Source organism: Colletotrichum higginsianum, chromosome 2 (genome assembly GCF_001672515.1).
Source record: "Colletotrichum higginsianum IMI 349063 chromosome 2, whole genome shotgun sequence".
In the NCBI taxonomy this organism is placed as follows: Eukaryota; Fungi; Ascomycota; class Sordariomycetes; order Glomerellales; family Glomerellaceae; genus Colletotrichum; species Colletotrichum higginsianum.
Genome location: NC_030955.1, coordinates 1352396 through 1368802, shown reverse-complemented (window position 1 = coordinate 1368802; position 16407 = coordinate 1352396). Strand labels below are relative to the sequence as shown.

General features: G+C 58.2%; 4 protein-coding genes across 4 annotated transcripts; 3 read left to right on the top strand and 1 right to left on the bottom strand.

The window, feature by feature from the left end:
* Positions 1–198: 198 nt before the first annotated feature.
* Positions 199–2235, bottom strand: CH63R_02169 (ESV-1-84 protein; the record flags this gene model as incomplete). The annotated part of the gene is made up of 1 exon (XM_018297144.1): positions 199–2235. One exon carries the CDS (start codon positions 2233–2235, stop codon positions 199–201), a length of 2037 nt encoding a protein of 678 aa, XP_018161960.1.
* Positions 2236–5580: 3345 nt separating this feature from the next.
* Positions 5581–6999, top strand: CH63R_02168 (UDP-glucose 6-dehydrogenase; the record flags this gene model as incomplete). The annotated part of the gene is made up of 1 exon (XM_018297143.1): positions 5581–6999. The coding sequence occupies one exon, from the start codon at positions 5581–5583 to the stop codon at positions 6997–6999; it is 1419 nt and encodes a 472-aa protein (XP_018161959.1).
* A 1881-nt stretch (positions 7000–8880) lies between these two features.
* Positions 8881–9240, top strand: CH63R_02167 (uncharacterized protein; the record flags this gene model as incomplete). The annotated part of the gene is made up of 1 exon (XM_018297142.1): positions 8881–9240. The coding sequence occupies one exon, from the start codon at positions 8881–8883 to the stop codon at positions 9238–9240; it is 360 nt and encodes a 119-aa protein (XP_018161958.1).
* A 3340-nt stretch (positions 9241–12580) lies between these two features.
* Positions 12581–15149, top strand: CH63R_02166 (Microtubule associated protein; the record flags this gene model as incomplete). Its single annotated transcript, XM_018297141.1, has 3 exons — positions 12581–12691; positions 12753–13011; positions 13084–15149. 3 exons carry the CDS (start codon positions 12581–12583, stop codon positions 15147–15149), a joined length of 2436 nt encoding a protein of 811 aa, XP_018161957.1.
* Positions 15150–16407: the final 1258 nt, after the last annotated feature.

Here is a 16407-nt window from a genome sequence, read left to right as displayed (position 1 = left end):
GTACGATGAACTATATACACTGAATTCATTATAGTAATTAACTATTACGCTCCCTATTTTCTACGCAACAATATTTCGCAAATAGAGAACTGATTAAACCCTTCATCAAAATGAGTCAGGGGTAAGGATGGAAGGGTAAATGTCGCGAGATGAAACCGCAATGGTGCCTTTCTGCAGACCCGCAACGCTGCAGGCTGCTCAGAGCACCTCGGGCGGCGACGGGGGACGCGATATGGGGCTTTCCGGCCGTTCCACCCCGGCCTTTCCCTCCTCCGCCTCCGACAGCTTGTCCATGGCCGGGGTCGCCGGCGCGGACGACGCCGTGACGCCCGACATGCCCCAGACGGCGTTGCCGAGGTTCATGGCGACGGCCGTGAAGATGATGATGGACATAAAGGGCGAGACGAGCTTGTTGACGAAGAAGCCGAGGACGATCTTGTGGGCGCGCTGGCGCAGCGCGGGCTCGACGGCGAGGCACACGCAGAACCAGATGACGGGGAACTGGCCGACGACGAGCAGCGGGAGGACGTCGAGGAAGTGGAACGAGTGGGCGAGCGCGCGGATGAAGAGGATGGTGTTGAGCACGCGGTAGTAGACGAGCGTCTGGCGGGCGATGTCGATGGCGGCGGCGATGCGCGTGATGAGGATCATGTTCTCGCCCGCGAAGTAGAAGTAGTTGTTGAAGTAGGCGTTGGAGCCCCATCGCCGCCGCTGGTGGACGTAGTGCTTGAACGACTGCGGCGCGACCGTCTCGGACACGGCGTCGGGGACGAAGACGGTGCGCAGCTTCGCGTCCTGGCTGAGCATGCAGTACGTCAGCCGGCGGTCGGTGCCCAGGTTCTGGACCTGGTGGTGGACGACCCAGTCCTCCTTGACGGGCCGCGCGTACTTGGCGATGGCGCCGGCCATCTCGTCGCGGACGGCGACCATGGTGACGCAGCCGGGGAGGCAGGTGACCTTGCCGATGAACCCCTCGGCGCGGCGCCGGACGAACTGGCCAAAGGTGTACTGCAGCTGCTGGTAGAGGTTCCAGAACGACCACTCGTAGCCCGGCTCCAGCTCGACGAGCACGAGGCCGCAGGTGGCGATGGCGTCCTTGTCGCGGGCGAGCGCGTTGGCCAGCTTGGCGACGCAGCCCTGGTGGATGACGGAGTCGGCGTCGGTGCAGAAGACCATGTCGAAGGCGCGGAAGCCGGTGCCCTCGGTCAGGGCCGGCAGGATGGTCCGCCAGACCTCCTCGCGCAGGAGGCGGGTGTAGGTCGGCATGTTGTCGCGCGGCGCGTTGAACAGGTCGTGCGTGAGGACGAGCGAGTCCTTCTTGCCGCTGTTCTTGACCTTTTCTATGACGATGACGGGCACGTCCTGCATGAAGCCGGCCGTGATGCGCAGCGTGCTCTTCTTGTACTTGAGCGAGTGGTAGGGCCGCTCCATGTCGGCGACGACGCGCGAGAACTCCGTCTTGATGTTCCTGGGCTTCCCGTCGAGGACGATGCACATGACCTGCCGGTGCGGCGCGCACCCGTTGTCGCGCAGCGAGTAGACCGTCTTGATGAGCTGCTCCTCGCTCTCCGAGTAGGCCGGGATCAGCGAGAGGATCCAGCGCTGCGAGACGGGCGCGGGCGGGCGGAAGCGGCGGTAGACCGAGGTGCCCGTCAGGCAGACCAGCGACAGCAGCGACGAGAGGAAGTCCTTGCACTTGACGAACAGGATGAAGACGAGCGTCGCCAGCCCCGTGTTGCCGAAGCAGGCGACGGCGGCGAGCCCGATGTTGAGGAGGAAGACGACGAGGATGAAGCAGACCCTCTGCGCCGTGAGCTGGCGCGGCGTGAGCTTCTTGTTGGGGTTCAGGGGGTCCGGCAGGATGGGCCAGCCGAAGTCGGTGACGAACTTGGACGGCTTCTCGACGACGTAGCCGTCGTCCTGGCTGAGGGAGCTGCCGCTGGTCTTGCGCCTCTCCCTCGACTTGCCACGATAGCTTCTGCTGCTGCTGGTGGATCTGGACGAGGTGGAGGTCCGCCGGCTGCCCGGCCGGCTGTCGCTGGCGGCGGAGTAGGCATCCCATTCTCCCTGGCTCCGCCACGAGTTGGGCGTCCCGGGGCGGGAGATGCGAGGAGGATGCGGATGCGGTTGGGCCGAGGAGAACTGCGAGCTCAGCCGCTGGGACAGCGTCTTGACGGTCCACCGCTTGTCCTCGGTATGGACGGACTTGGGCCGCGAGATCTCGGGGCGAGCCATGATGTTTCGCGGTGTCTTGCGTGGGATGAGGGGACAAAGAGTGGCTAGGATACAGAGTATCCCCGGGTGGAAAAGAACGGCACCGACAAGATGTCGGGAGTAAGGAGTGTGAAAACACCACGAAGGGTGAGAACTTCGCCGAGTATGATGCTCAGGATGGGATAGCCAACGGGGGAGAAGAAGAAGAAGGGAAACAAGGAACCATCGTGGGCCGGTCCAGCGACGACATTGGTTTTAACCGGCTTTGCTCGGAGAAGGTTACCGGCCTCCCCTCGCTCCACCAGTGTCGATACGACGATGGATGGACCTAGAGGAACCCGTTTTAGAAGCCGGACGCCACTCGGCCGGTGGAGGTCTTGGTATTGAGGCATGTAAGATTGCTTCATCGTCAGTTCTGACTAGTGCCTGAGGTGACAGTACAATCAGCAGCTTCACAGACGGGTGGGTTGGATGGCAGGCGCTGTCGAAGCAGCAAGGGAATAGCTCGCTATTGCAAGGACCTTGACCCAAAGACCTGGCCTGAGACCCGAGAAGACAGGCTACTAAGTCCAAATAAGGGTACGGGGCCGAGTGCTATGAAGCTTCAGGTCAACCGTCTCTTGTCAAAAGCGAGGGTCTTGGCAAGCCTGTGCTCGCTTCTCCTGATGATGGATGCCAACCCCAGAGGTCCCTTGTACGCCTCTCTCTCTCTCTCTCTTCGCGGGTAGGCCATAGATGTGGTTGAGCGGCCGGCTCGAGGAAAGTTGATTGGTCTACATACGGCCGCCGTCGATGCGTCCGAGCACAAATCAGTTCATGGGTGTGATAGACCGAGGTTCGGTACCAATCTGATAATGATCTCGGGCTTCATGGAGCTCCCTGTCTGTCAGTCGTTCCAGAGATGTAGTTTCTTTTTCAGCAAGGGCTAATGGGATTAGCTCAATGCTGTCAACTAATGCCCCCCCCTCTTCAGTTTCTGGGCTAACGTTGCACGGCATAGATATTGAGGGCACGGTTGGTGATAGCAGCGCACTACGTGTCGACGTTGAGACGCTGGAGGGTTGTTAGCAGTCGGCGGCTGAGGCGCTATGCACCAACCGGGGTCTGGAGGCTTGGGGAGGGGCCATATGGCAAGCTTCAACGTGAGTGAATCCTTAAAGAAACGTGTTTACCCCCAAAAAAGCAAGTCCTGATTAAGCTTAAATGCCAAGGCTCTAAGAACCGCGAACTAAGTGAGTGGCTTGGGGCCCAAGGAACATCATTCAGGGATCCCGCGTGTGGCTTCAGCCTCCTAATCTCTCTGCACATCAGCCCGGCACAGTACGGGGTGCTACAAGTTGCCTCACTGCGAGATTGCCATGATCATAATGAGAGCGAGATGAAAATTCTTTATGGGGGTTCGGTAATGTCAAGGCCATTGATTGGGTCGAGGGAAGATGATTAGACTGGGTGGTCCATGAGAGAGAGCAACCAACATGGATTTTCACATGACCGCAAAGATGGAGAAATGAGACTACGTCATACGGTACGGACAGAACAGTGTCTCTTTCATGCGGAAGTATAATCGCAACGACGATGAGAATACGTCTGGAAGTTGTTTCATGGCCCATGGAAGCCTCGACCCCATCCATCCCGAGCAGAGTACAACAACGAGATCTAGGGTCCAGAACCACGTCTCGACCTCGTGGTCTTGGCCGGATCTCTTGGAACCTCCTGAGTGCGCTGATCATGCCCATGACTGGGATAGACGAAGGGTCGAGGAAGCGGGAGCCAGACAAGGGATTCGCCCAGTCCCGGATTCTTGGGACCGAAGAGTAGGTAGGGTCTCCCAAAATGCCGGCCGGCCAAGCTTTTCATTAAATGTGTCCGTGCTAGCGTCTGCTAGCTGCTGAAGGCCTCCTTCAGGTTGGACAGTAAACGGCGCTGTGCAGAAGTATACACCCCGCGTGCGTTCGTCCTGTAAGTCACGAGTCATCATGTGACCGCCCGTTGTCAAATTACCAAGGGATGAAATTGACTTCAGGCTCAGGAGGCGATGATGTGGGCGGAGATGGGTGGCACAGGTCCAACGGCTCGACGCATCGGAGGGATTCGGGAGGGAGAGTTCAGCACTCCCGAACAGCTGACGGTGTGGAAACCGCACATAACTGCTTGCTCCGGTTCAAGTGCTCCGGCGATTACTTTGCCGTTGCCGCCGTGAAGTATGTCCTAAAGAGAGAGAAGACGGACTGCAAGAAAAAGGAGACTGTCCGGGGAAACAAAAAACCAAAGGGGGAAAACGGGGGAGGGGGGGCGTCCATGTGGCGGCCTGGTCACTCGAACTATGCCGGAACCGGGTGTTTGCCGCCACCTCCGATGAAGGTCTCGTGTTATATGTCTTAGAAGAATGTCTCCTTTGATGCTTCTTATTTACATAACCCGACTCTCGCCAACGTCCCCTCCCTCCCTCCCCTTGAAGTCACATCAAACCCTCCCGCCTGCGCTCCAACTAGAGCCGCGCCAAGGTTGCTACAGTCTGCGGAGGCCGTCCACTCTCGGTCACTATTACCCAAACAGGTCATGTGGCTGATGACGTTCCTGTGTCGAAACGCAGGTCCCCTGGCTACGGCCAAAGTTAGCAACATTTTGCTGTGCCAAGAGACCCTGAGGCGGTCGGCGGAGATGGCATACTCCCCGACGACGACGACGACTCCTGCGGAATACTCTTGCAGACGACTTCTGAGTTACAGCAGGGTGGCAGGAAGGTCGTGCTCGGACTCGTAGGATGTTGACGGACCCTGCTCCGCTCCTAGTTTGTTTCTCTCAGGTCCATCACGACAACGGCGCTAGTTCTCTTTTGTCAACTTCCACCATGGCACCGGTAGTCTTTCCTCCTGATGAGCCTTTTCCTTTTTTTCTTTTTCGGTTCCTGGTTTTTTTTTTTTGGGCGCCTCGTTAGTTAGGCCTGTGAGCTGTGTAGTCTCTTTGGCGATGCCTCCCCTTTCCCTGCCATCTATCAGATTGCCAGCACGTCCAGCGTTCAGCTTGCTCTCCTCTCCCCCACTCATCCCCCGTCAGTGCCAGTGGTAATTGGCAATTCTTGGCCAATCTTGAGTGACTTGGCACATAGCCTTGATAGCTCAACTGACGCGTGGCTGGGCACTTGCTTGTGAAGAAGACACCTTCATGTATCCATCCGTACGCATATAAGCCCCCTCCTCCAAGCTTCGCCCTCCTTTTACCCATCCCGAACAAGCGTCGTCACAACTCTTCCCATTCGTAGCCTTCTCTGACGAGTTTCTTCGTTTCGTTCGGCTCTAGGTTTCACTCGCTTTCCTTTCCTCCTCTACTGTTTCCGCATTGTCGTTTCCCCTTCAGATCGCCACCATGAAGGCCGCCTTCGATAAACCATTCTCCCACAGCCGTAGCCTCTCCGTGCCGGCCCCAGCAACACCTCCCCCAGAGGGACTCGGTCTCAACCTGCTCGGCTTTGACACCTTCAAGGCCAACCTCGAGCTCCCTCGTACCCCCATCACACCTCCCCCCGAGTACCAGGAACACTCCTTCTCGCACAACAACGACAAGGTCGCCGACCTCTCGCCCATAGTCAGCCCCGATGACCACCCCCTCGTGGCCGTCATCGGCGTCGGCTACGTCGGCACCCACCTCGTTGATTCCTTCTCCGCCCACTACGACGTCCTCGGCTACGACGTCTCCGAGAAGAGGATCCGCGAGGTCCGCGCGGAGCTCCCCGGCGACCGCATCCGCTTCACCACCTGCAAGACGGACCTCCACGAGGCCACCCACTTCCTCATCTCCGTGCCGACCCTGCTCAAGGCCGACAAGAGCATCGACACCTCGTACCTCCGGAGCGCCATCGCCACCGTCGCCCAGCACGCCAGGCCGGGCTCCACCGTCGTCATCGAGAGCTCCGTCGCCGTCGGCATGACCCGCGACCTCCTCGGGCCCGTCGCCGTCTCCCGCGGCTTCTACGCCGGCATGTCCCCCGAGCGCGTCGACCCGGGCCGCGTCGAGCCGCCCTGCCACGCCATCCCCAAGATCGTCTCGGGCCTCGACGACCGCGTCCCGGGCTCCCTGGCCTCCGTCATGCGCCTCTACAACCGCGTCTTCGACCGCCTCGTCCCCGTCAGCCGCACCGAGGTCGCCGAGATGATGAAGCTGTACGAGAACTGCCAGCGGATGATGTGCATCGCCTTCGCCAACGAGATGGCCGACGCCTGCGTCCCGCACGGCATCGACCCCTACGAGGTCGCCGCCGCCGCCGCCTCCAAGCCCTTTGGCTACATGCCCTTCTCGCCCTCGCTCGGCGTCGGCGGCCACTGCATCCCCGTCAACCCCTACTATCTCCTCTCGAACAGTGCTTTCCCGTTGCTCGAGGCCGCCGCCGAGAAGATGGCGGCCCGGCCCGCCGTTATCGCCCGCCGCGCCATCGACTCGCTGACGAGGGTCGCCAAGGCCGGGGCCGCCGCGGCAGCCCCGCTGGTCCGCCCGCGCCTGCTCGTCGTCGGCGTCGGCTTCAAGGCCGGGCAGTCCGTCCTCAGCAACTCGCCGGGCGTCGAGCTCGTGCGGGCCCTCGCCCAGTCAGGCGAGGTCGACGTCATGTTCGCGGACCCGCTGGTGAAGCAGAGCGCCGTGCCGGCGGCGCCGCGGCTGGCCGACGAGAAGTGGAGCCGCGAGACGCTCGAGACGTTTGACATGATCATCGTCTCGTTCCGGCAACACGGGCTGGATTTCGGCGTCTTGGAGGAGCTCCGCGGCGTCAAGGTGGAGATGTGGTGCCCATGAGTTCTGGCTCTCTCGTCCGCGTTCGTTCAGCAAACTTGCTTCTTTTGGCGCTACCTGGCCGGTTAGGGAGTCTTGGGTCTGTACATAAGGACTTGTGGCTCAAGACTAGGGGGCATTCTTATTTAATTACTGTCTAAAATGGAGATTTGACTGGGAAAGACACTGCATAGATAATTCTGATGCCTTGGCGGCATGGTTTAATAGTATTAATTAGACGTTGATATTACGCCCTCGAGGAACCAGAGGGGCAGCAATTTGCTAACCTTATGTTGTGGCCTGCCTTTACCCTTTCGGCCTTTTGCCCTGATTTGCCCACTAGATATTTTTATCTCTTACTAGGCCTCATCAACAGCTTGCAGCTAGAATCAATAGCCATTTCATTCGATTTGGACTAACGAAAACATCGTGTTTCTACGGGGCTGGTGATAATCTTATCGTCTTGTCGTTCTGTGGTGTTGCCGCCATAACAGTCCCTTCACGCAGAGCCCGGCACGAAACCGGGAAAAGGCGTCGTCGGCGCCGACCTCGTGGGATATCGCACCGGAGTGGAGGGATCGTATGCCTGCGCCAACTTGAGAACAGTCATGGCTTCCAAGACGTCGCCGACCTTGCTGCTGTGTCTCTTGTGAACACATCGTTAGCTATTGGGACCGTTGAGAGTTCCGAGTTCGTAGAAGGGGGAGACAGCCTGAACTGCCGCGGGTTGGAGTCGGAACCAGGGTTATCACATCAAAGAGTTTGGTAATTGTGATCATGGACACGACTTCATAAGTTTCTCGGATATTCAATCCAACGTTATGCAAGCCCCAAGAAACTTAAGTCTCAAGTTTTGTCTTGTTTTGTTTTTGCTCATACAGATTAGACTTTGGTTTAACGTAACTGTCTTTAATCAGATTGACAATCAGGTATAAAACAGCAGTTTTATGCTTGTGGGTAATTGGCAATCGAAAAATGAAGAAGTAAATTGGAAAGTCCTTTTTCGTCACCCACGAAATTTGTAAGTAAAAGAAATTTAGTAATTTGCCTTCTCACCCGGGGACATTGCAACGTTACCCTCGGTGAGCTGACAAGCACGATAATTAAGAATAAGCTGTTGAACCTGGTATGTTTATTGCCAGTTAATACTACGTCTTGAAAGTCTGATTGTTGTTGGTGGTAAGTAGAAGAAGAGGTGCCTTGCATTTCACGAAACGGCGGAGAGTCCCCTGTAGACCTTGATTCATACCGCAACTGTCAGGAAACTCTTGCCGTGATCGACGGCCCGGTCAACGCAGCAGGGTGCACAAATAAGCCGAGCATCTTTCAGACTCCTCATACGGCTTATCAGTGCCATGCTGCTTCCACGGTCGCAACAGACTCTTCAACTCTCCACTTTCTGAGTATGGATGTCGTCAAGCTGTGTGTGTCAGGGGATGACTCCCGCGACGGGCTTGCCTGTAGGCAGGCAACTTGGGTAGGGCGTGGCGAGGTTGATCCCCCGCTCGTTTGTGTTTGGCCGATGATTCTGACCTTCCTTGTTGGGTTACCGTCGATCAACCCATGCCAGCATGATTTTGATCCTCCGCACCAAGGAGAGAGGCGGGTGGGTTGATTCCTCCCAGGCTAAAGAGCGAAGAACCCCCTCCACAAAAAGTCCAGTCAGCCGCATCTTTGGTCCGGTTTTCCTTTCCTTCTTCGCAGCCAGCCCGCGGCCCCAGGTAGCATTTCGTCTCCCCCGTCCGCGCGTACCCGATCCCGGCTTGCACGCGCGGCCTCCGTACTCGGCCGTACGTACCTACCATGTAAGCCGGCCGTGTTGCCCCCCCCTTGTCTTCATTCACAGGACTCGGTCCGGCTGACCATGCGGCGGGACTGCACAAGATACCCCCGTTGGTCCTCCAAATGTTCTCGTTCGTCGCGAGACGTGCGCTTGACGCTACCGCAGCCGCGGCTTCGGCGGAAGCTGCTACAGGCGCTTCCGGATCCAACTCCGCGGGCGGCGGCGGCGGGCTCGGTACCGGCGCCAAGGCTGGCATCGGCATCGGCGTGGCGGCGGGGATCATGGCGCTCGCGGCGGCGGGGTACTTCCAGCGACGGGCGAGGCTGAGGAGGAGAGCCGCGAGTTCAGTTGGTCTAGGGGACGAGAAGCATGTCGGCGGACAGGAGGGCGGACAGGATGGCACTGGTACGGAGGGCACGGGAAAGGGGCCAGTGATATGCGAGGGCGGGACGTGTAACAAGCTGCGGATGGTGGGCGCTTGAGTCGCGTGGGGAGATAGATGCTGGCTTGGTGTAGACGAAGTCGAGCATGTTGGGGAGGGTGGGACAAATGGGCGGGTTTATGAGGCGAGTTTACGGATTGGTCACAATCGCGATACACGACAAAAATTGTAAAGATCAATGGGCCAACTGTGTCTCGAAAACTTGAACTCGAATGGATGACCGGCCAAGACCCGGGACTTTGGTATGTCGAAGCCTCGAAAAGTCACTTTGGGTGCAAGTGTAAGACTCTGTTAATTCACCGCTTGTCAAATGAAGATGGGCGAAGGTTCTCGGGGTGACCCGTCAGCCCTGAAAATTGTCCGAACAAATAAATAGCACGCACGATAGCTTGAGTTCCGTGGCGGGTGATCATCATATCACAATGGTTACAGGAGGTGCGTTTGTCCATCGATCTTGGGACTGTGAACCCATGCTCCCAAATTTGTTCTCCGCTCGGGTATCAATGGGCTTGCTTTACGACAAGGTCCCATAGGGACGCGAGGGACGAAGACACGGAGAAGAAGAAGAGTGTAGAAGCTCAAATGGGGCCGCCTGATGCAGCGAACCGACACCGGGGTTGGTGAACCAACCACCCGCAAACACCCATGTACTTAACCAAGGGCTGATAATGTCGCGGGCTGGGACGACAGGGCTGGGGAACATCATCACCATCACCATCACATCACGATCACGATCGCGACGGGGGGGGGGAATCCACCGGGCAACGCGTCTTGGACGAGGTGACGATGACGTCGCTGGGTGCGCTAGAAGCAGAGTCGCAAGGGAGACCTCGGCACAGGATTCCCGTCAAAGGCCTCCCCAGAAGCTTCTTAGTGGGCGGCTACCTGTGCCGTGTCGGGCTGGGCGGGCGGGCCTGTTGATAGGTTTAGGCCTGGAGGAGATCGAGCTGCTGTGTGTGTCCGGCGGGTCGGCCAGGAAATCTCCGTACGCACAGATAGTAGACGTGGAGGAGAGAGAGAGGGAGAGAGAGATTGAGAGAGCATGGGACAGATAGTATGGGACAGATAATATGGGACACAAACACGGATATCATTTCGTGAATGGCGGTTTCCAGGGCGAGAAAGAATGAGAACAGCGAGAGGATCGGAGACAAGGCGATGATGGATGGATGGGTCAGAGGTCTAGACTTGGCTGGAAGGGGGAAGTGGATGAGCGTGGAGAAAAGAGGGGAAGGAAATGTTGCATTGAGCTGGGCATTTACTGCAAACATGGAAAAGAAAACATGGCTTTCAAGAGTGTTGCACCACGACTTGCAATGTCACCATCGTCTAAGTATTGATTGTGTGTGTGTGTGTGTGTGTGTGTGTGTGCATGGAAACTAGCCCGTCGTATCGGTTATGAGAATGGAAAAGAAGGGGGGAAAAGCAAGGCTCGTCGCTCCGTCAGCCGTCGTGAGATTGTCACGGAGGCGTAGGCGCAGGCGCCCGCATCTCACCGCTGGGGCACGCGCCCAAGGATGTCCACAGCAGGACGGGGCAGACCGGGGAGAGAGAGAGAGAGAGAGAGAGAGAAGCAAAGGGGGGACATGGGATGGGAAAGAGCCGAAATGAGCAGATCGGTTTCTTGATTTTACGAACCTCGGGCGGGCCTTTTAGGGAGGATCCGTCGTGGTGCATGAAAGGATCGAGTACAAGTGGAAGTGAAAGTGTGGATGAGAATGAGAGTGAGAGTGAGAGTGACAGAAAGTGTGTGTGTGTAACTGTAAGAGACAGAGAGTTGCGCTCTGCATGAGTTTAGCTCGATGCGAGGCAGCTGCACTTACACTCGACGTTAGCCGGGTTGCTGTGGGCAGCTGGATGACTTGCAGACGAGCGGCGCGAGGCCATTGGCGACGGGGCGATATTTGCCATGCAATGTAAACAAAGCCGATGCCGATGTCCATGGCTGATGCATGCGCGGCTAGAGCTGCGGGTGATGATTGTTTGCGCATTGCGGCGTCTGTTTGATCCCCGTAATCGCCGCCTTTGCTGCGTCTTTGGCTTTGGCTTTGGCTTTGGCATTCGTGAACCGGCACAGATCCATCCCCCTCCCCTTGTGTATCCATCCGTGGATACTCTGTACCGAATGGAGAGATAGAGGTACGTACGTCAGGTTGCTTGCTGTAAAGAGAAACGAGACCGTCATCGTTGTCGATATCGGGTTTCCCAGGTGGATAAGAGAAACAACACCCAGCCTCCGGGTATTTCATGCAACAGTCCAGTCTTGGGAGAGACGATAATTCAAGGTGCTAAGGGCGCGGCCTCCCCCAGCCAGCTGAGCTAAGACGGACGGACCGACCAATGGGCTGAGCTGACAGTGACGGGACGGCCGCTACGTACCTGCTCTCAGCTTTCGCCAAAGGGTGGAGACGTGAATGGGCGGGAAAGCGCCAGCCAATGACGGGGGAGCTCCGGTTTGAAACCCCACTGCAACTTCAGCGATTGCCAGGCACAGGACAGGGATAGCCAGGGAAGCACAGGGGAGACCAGGGAGGAGCAGGGATGAACTGGGCAGCGGTCAGGGGTCACAAGTGTTGCCGTGGAGACGAGCCCCACCACACGAGGCCTGAAGAGGGAAAACACCAACCTCGACCAGCCCGTCCCATTCCCGCCCGCCCACTTTGCACCTCACTTTCGCACCTTTTGCGCCTTTGGCCCTTTTTTTGCATTGCGACCGACGACCTCCGCCAACCTGCGCCGCGATCCATCAACTGCTCAATTGCATCTTTGCCTTGCTCACCACTTCGCTACCTTCTTTTCTCCCCCTTACCTTCTTTTCCTCCCGGCCACCCCCCACCTCGTTCCTCCATCCCGTCTTCTTCCCCTTTCCCACCAACAATCAACTCTAACCCAACCGACTATATCGTCGTCGCCGTCATCGCCGTCAAAACAGGTCCCCCCGTCGGCAGTCTCAGACAAATCTCTTCCGGCTTCACAGATCCAAAGAGACTGCAGATTTCCCCAGCAGGCCTCTTCCCGTTTCTTGTGCTCTTGCCGGACGATGCGCTGTTCGCCGCATATCGCTCGGTGACCATACGCTATCTACTCATCCTAGTCCCCCGTTGCAAAAGAAGGAAAAGAGAAGGGGGGAAAGTAAACAAATCGACTCCGTCGCGCCACCACTCGTTGCGCACCGCACCGCACCGCACCACACTGCGAATAGCATCATCAACAAGCACAACCAGCCTCTTTGCGCTGCGCCCGTTCTTTCTGCTCTTTACACTCTAGACCCCCCACGAAAATAATCGCAATCGATAGTCGGCACTCGAAGGGAGAACCGCCCTTTTTCTTTCTCCGCCCTACACCTAATCCAGGCTGCCGTCTTGTCGACATAATTCACCATGGACACCGGCTACCTGTCCCAGCAGGTCAACACCATCATCGGCCAGCTGCACGGCCTGTTCGACGAGATCGGCGTTCCCAATCATGATCGCGAAAAGCGCGAGGAACACGTACGCCTTCCCCAAACCGCTCTCCCTTTGCGCTGACTAGGCTGACGCTTTCACCATGCAGCTCTTCGAGGCCCTTTCCAAGGCCCTGACCGACCAGGTCCGCCTAGTGACGAGCGAGAAGGAAGACATGGTCGAGGAGGCCAGCCGCATCATCACAACCATCCAGCAAATGGAGGCGTCACTTGACGATAACCGCACCCACCGCGATCGCCACGACGACCTCCAGATCACATATCCATTGACGCGTTGTTTGCAATCGCTCAAGGAGAGGCACAAGCAAGTTGCCCGTTCCCACAAGGAGCGATTCGAGCAGGTCAAGAGTAAGTCGAAGCCTCGAAGAACAGCGAGACATCACACGCTGGTCGTTCATCCCGCTAACAGCAGACTTGCAGAACTCGTCGAAGCGCTGGAATCATACTCGTCCCACCTCGAGGCCACCTTTGTCCAGATCCCCCTGCCCCCGACCGGCCCGAACCAGTCCATCCCGCCCAACTTCGACCTGTCGCCGTCGTACGTGGACAAGCTCGACCACGAGTTTACGAGAGTCTATGAAGAGTACACCCGTCGCGTCGCAACGGTTAAGGCCCTTTGCGAGCACATCATTCAGCTCTGGGCCGAGTTGGGCACTCCCCAAGCCCAGACCGACGGCGCCATCGTCAAGTATTACCGCGATTCGCCCGAACAGCTGGGCCTGCACCAGGAGGACATTGAGCGCCTCAGGGCGAAGCGCGACAAGCTGTCGGACGAGAAGAAGAACCGCGAGAAGCGTCTGAGGGAGCTGCGAGCGGCGGTCGAGGCCCTCTGGGAAAAGCTCGAGGTCGACATGGGCGAGAGGAAGGCGTTCCTCAACAGCAACCGCGGCTGCGGCGTCAGGCAGATCAACGAATTCGAGGACGAGCTGAACCGGCTAAACGAGCTGAAGCGACAGAACCTGCACCTCTTCGTCGAGGACGCCCGCTACAAGCTGCAGGAGCTGTGGGACGCGCTGTACCTGTCGGAAGACGAGATGCTCGAGTTCACGCCCGCATTTTCCGACGTGTACAGCGACGCCCTCCTGGAAGCCCATGAGCGCGAGATCCAGAGACTGGAAGCCCTCAAGGAACAGCGCGCGCCGACGCTCGAGCTCGTCGACCGACACAAGAGCCTCACGCACGAGCGCAATGAGCTTGCGGCCTCCAGCCAGGATGCGTCTCGCCTCATGCTGCGAGGCCAAAAGGGAGAGAAGCGCGACCCCGGCAAGCTCCTCAGAGAAGAAAAAATGCGCAAGCGCATCGCCAAGGAGCTCCCCAAGATCACTGTCGACTTACGCAGGGTCCTCGAGCAATTCGAGGACGAGTTTGGCCGTCCGTTCCTCGTCCACGGCGAGCGGTACCTGGATGTCATTGAGGCCGAAGACAGACCGGCGCCCGGCCCGCGATCCAAGACGCCTGGCGCCGGAGCGGCGGCGCCGGCATCGATGACCAGACCCAAGGGACACGCCAGAGCCAACAGCACAGCAGGCAGCACAACAGGCATCGCGAGACCGCCCACCCGCAACGGAGCCAGGACGCCGGCTCCTGCGCCATCGGTCAAGCGCAACACCAACAACATGAACAGCGCAGTTCAGCCCAGACCCCTTTCCGCTCACGCGAAATCCCAGGAGATCCTCCGGCCGGGCTCGGCTATGGGCACCGTCAGGGAGCGGGCGCAGACCCTGAACCGGCCGCCGGGCAGCCCCTCTCGGATTCCTGCACGTCCGCCCTTGACGAACCTCAAGTACGGCACCAATTCGCCCGAGCGGCAGCTGGACAGACCGGCATCGAGAATGGATGGATACGCAACGATTCGGGGCGGAGCGCCAATGCGCGCACCACCTCCCAAGATGCGGGATCTCAACATGGTGGAGCTCGAGACGCCGGTGAACCCATACAAGATGGCAGGTCTGGGCGGAAGCATCGTGCGCCAGGTCGAGCTGGAAGACCCCTACGATGAGGACTGCCAGCAGCCGGGCCTCATGAGGGCCAACTCGACGCTTTCGCACACATCGCATGCGTCGCATGCATCGCACGCGTCGTACGCATCGCAGAGCTCTCACCACTCTGTTGGGTCCTCCCAGCACGACTACCACTCTTCGACTCTCCGCCAGTACCCGCCCTCTTCCTACTCTCAAGCACCACCGCCGCGGCAGATTTCCAACTCGTCCAATGGATCCAGTAACGTGACGGGCTCGGAGAACTGGGAGACGTACGACGACGCCAGCGAGCCGGAGCAGGATGCCACAGACACATACTACGCCAAGGTGCGGGCGGCGCGCGGCACGCGGTTCGAACCCGAAGCGGCATCTCGGCCGGCAGCCAACGACGCCAAAAGGCCACCACGGCCGTTCCCAATGATGGCGCCTCCGGGGCATGTGTACAGCGACGGCGAGGGCAACCGCATCATCTCGGGTAGTGAGTGGACGGACGAAGACGGGTACTAACGAAGCACCCCGCCCCGTGCTTCGTATCGTATCGCGTCTTGATGTTCTGCGCTGGCCCCGGAATTAATAATTCAACGCGATGATTATGTCGGATGATTACATTACGCCTTATGTCTGAAGGACGCAATCGCACTTGGCCCCACGGCACGGCGAACGCACGTTTCCCGCTGTTTCCAAGGCCCATGGTGCCTGCGGACGCTTCTTCGCTTCTTTTCCGTGTCGTTAGTACTTGGTTGTTCAAGTGGCAGTGGGGGGGTGGTAAGATATGTGATGGAGGCGCGGCGGCCTTTACGGTTTCTGATTCCTCGTGCATATCATGGAGCGGACGCCGCTCGGCCTTTGGGGTTTGTAATAAACATTGACGAGACTCGCCCGAGCAACGACAGCCACACGGCGGTTGTTTGAGTCGTTCCTGTCGGACATATTCCCCCATCTGGGTAGAATGTTTTTTGGTCATTAAAGCAAAGGGAGGTTCGGAAAGGAGGGTTTGGCATCGGAGTTTGCTTGGGTTTTTTTTTTTCCTTCTTTTTTCTTTTTTTCCCCATGGCGTCCGGATGGCCGCGCCGGACTCGGTCGGGTCCGGGACTCCTGTTTGTGTGCTCTTCATCCCGCGCATCCATCAAGGACAGCCAGGTTGTTTCTTAGTTTAGGCATGAAAAAAAACGAGGTGATGGCAACATCACACAATTCCGTATACTTTCGATTGTCCCCCAATGAAGAAGAATGTGTGATGTGAGGTGTGATGTCGAGTCGAGTCGAGTCGAGCGGTCCGGCGGTTCCGGTGATTAGTGAGGTGCCGTGTTAGAAGGGTGTGAATGCGCCCAGGTACCTTTCTGTGCTCTATACTCCCGTAACACAGGAAGTTGGAGACAACGGTGGGAAGCCTGGATGAAGAGTGCCAGGCCAATGACGGGAGCTAAGGGAGGGACAAGACATTGGCAGAACTAAACACTCGAACAGATGAACTGGCAACCGGCCAGGTCAAATACACGCGAGGGCGAGTAGGGCGCCCGCCCGGCTGGCCAGGGGGGGGGGGAACCCCAGGTCCGCTATTATGACGCCGGTGATGTCGAGATCATCGGTGGTGTTTACGGTGTGCGGTGTGCGGTTCCTTGTCGTTTGGTGGTTGAGCTGCCACCAACGTGCGTCATTTCTCCAAGCTTTAGACACTGCGGAGGTCGCCTGGTCCCCCCCCCCCCCCGCTGTGCTTTGCCTGTCACTTCTTCTGTGCCTCGGGGCGCTCTTGTCTGGTCTGGCT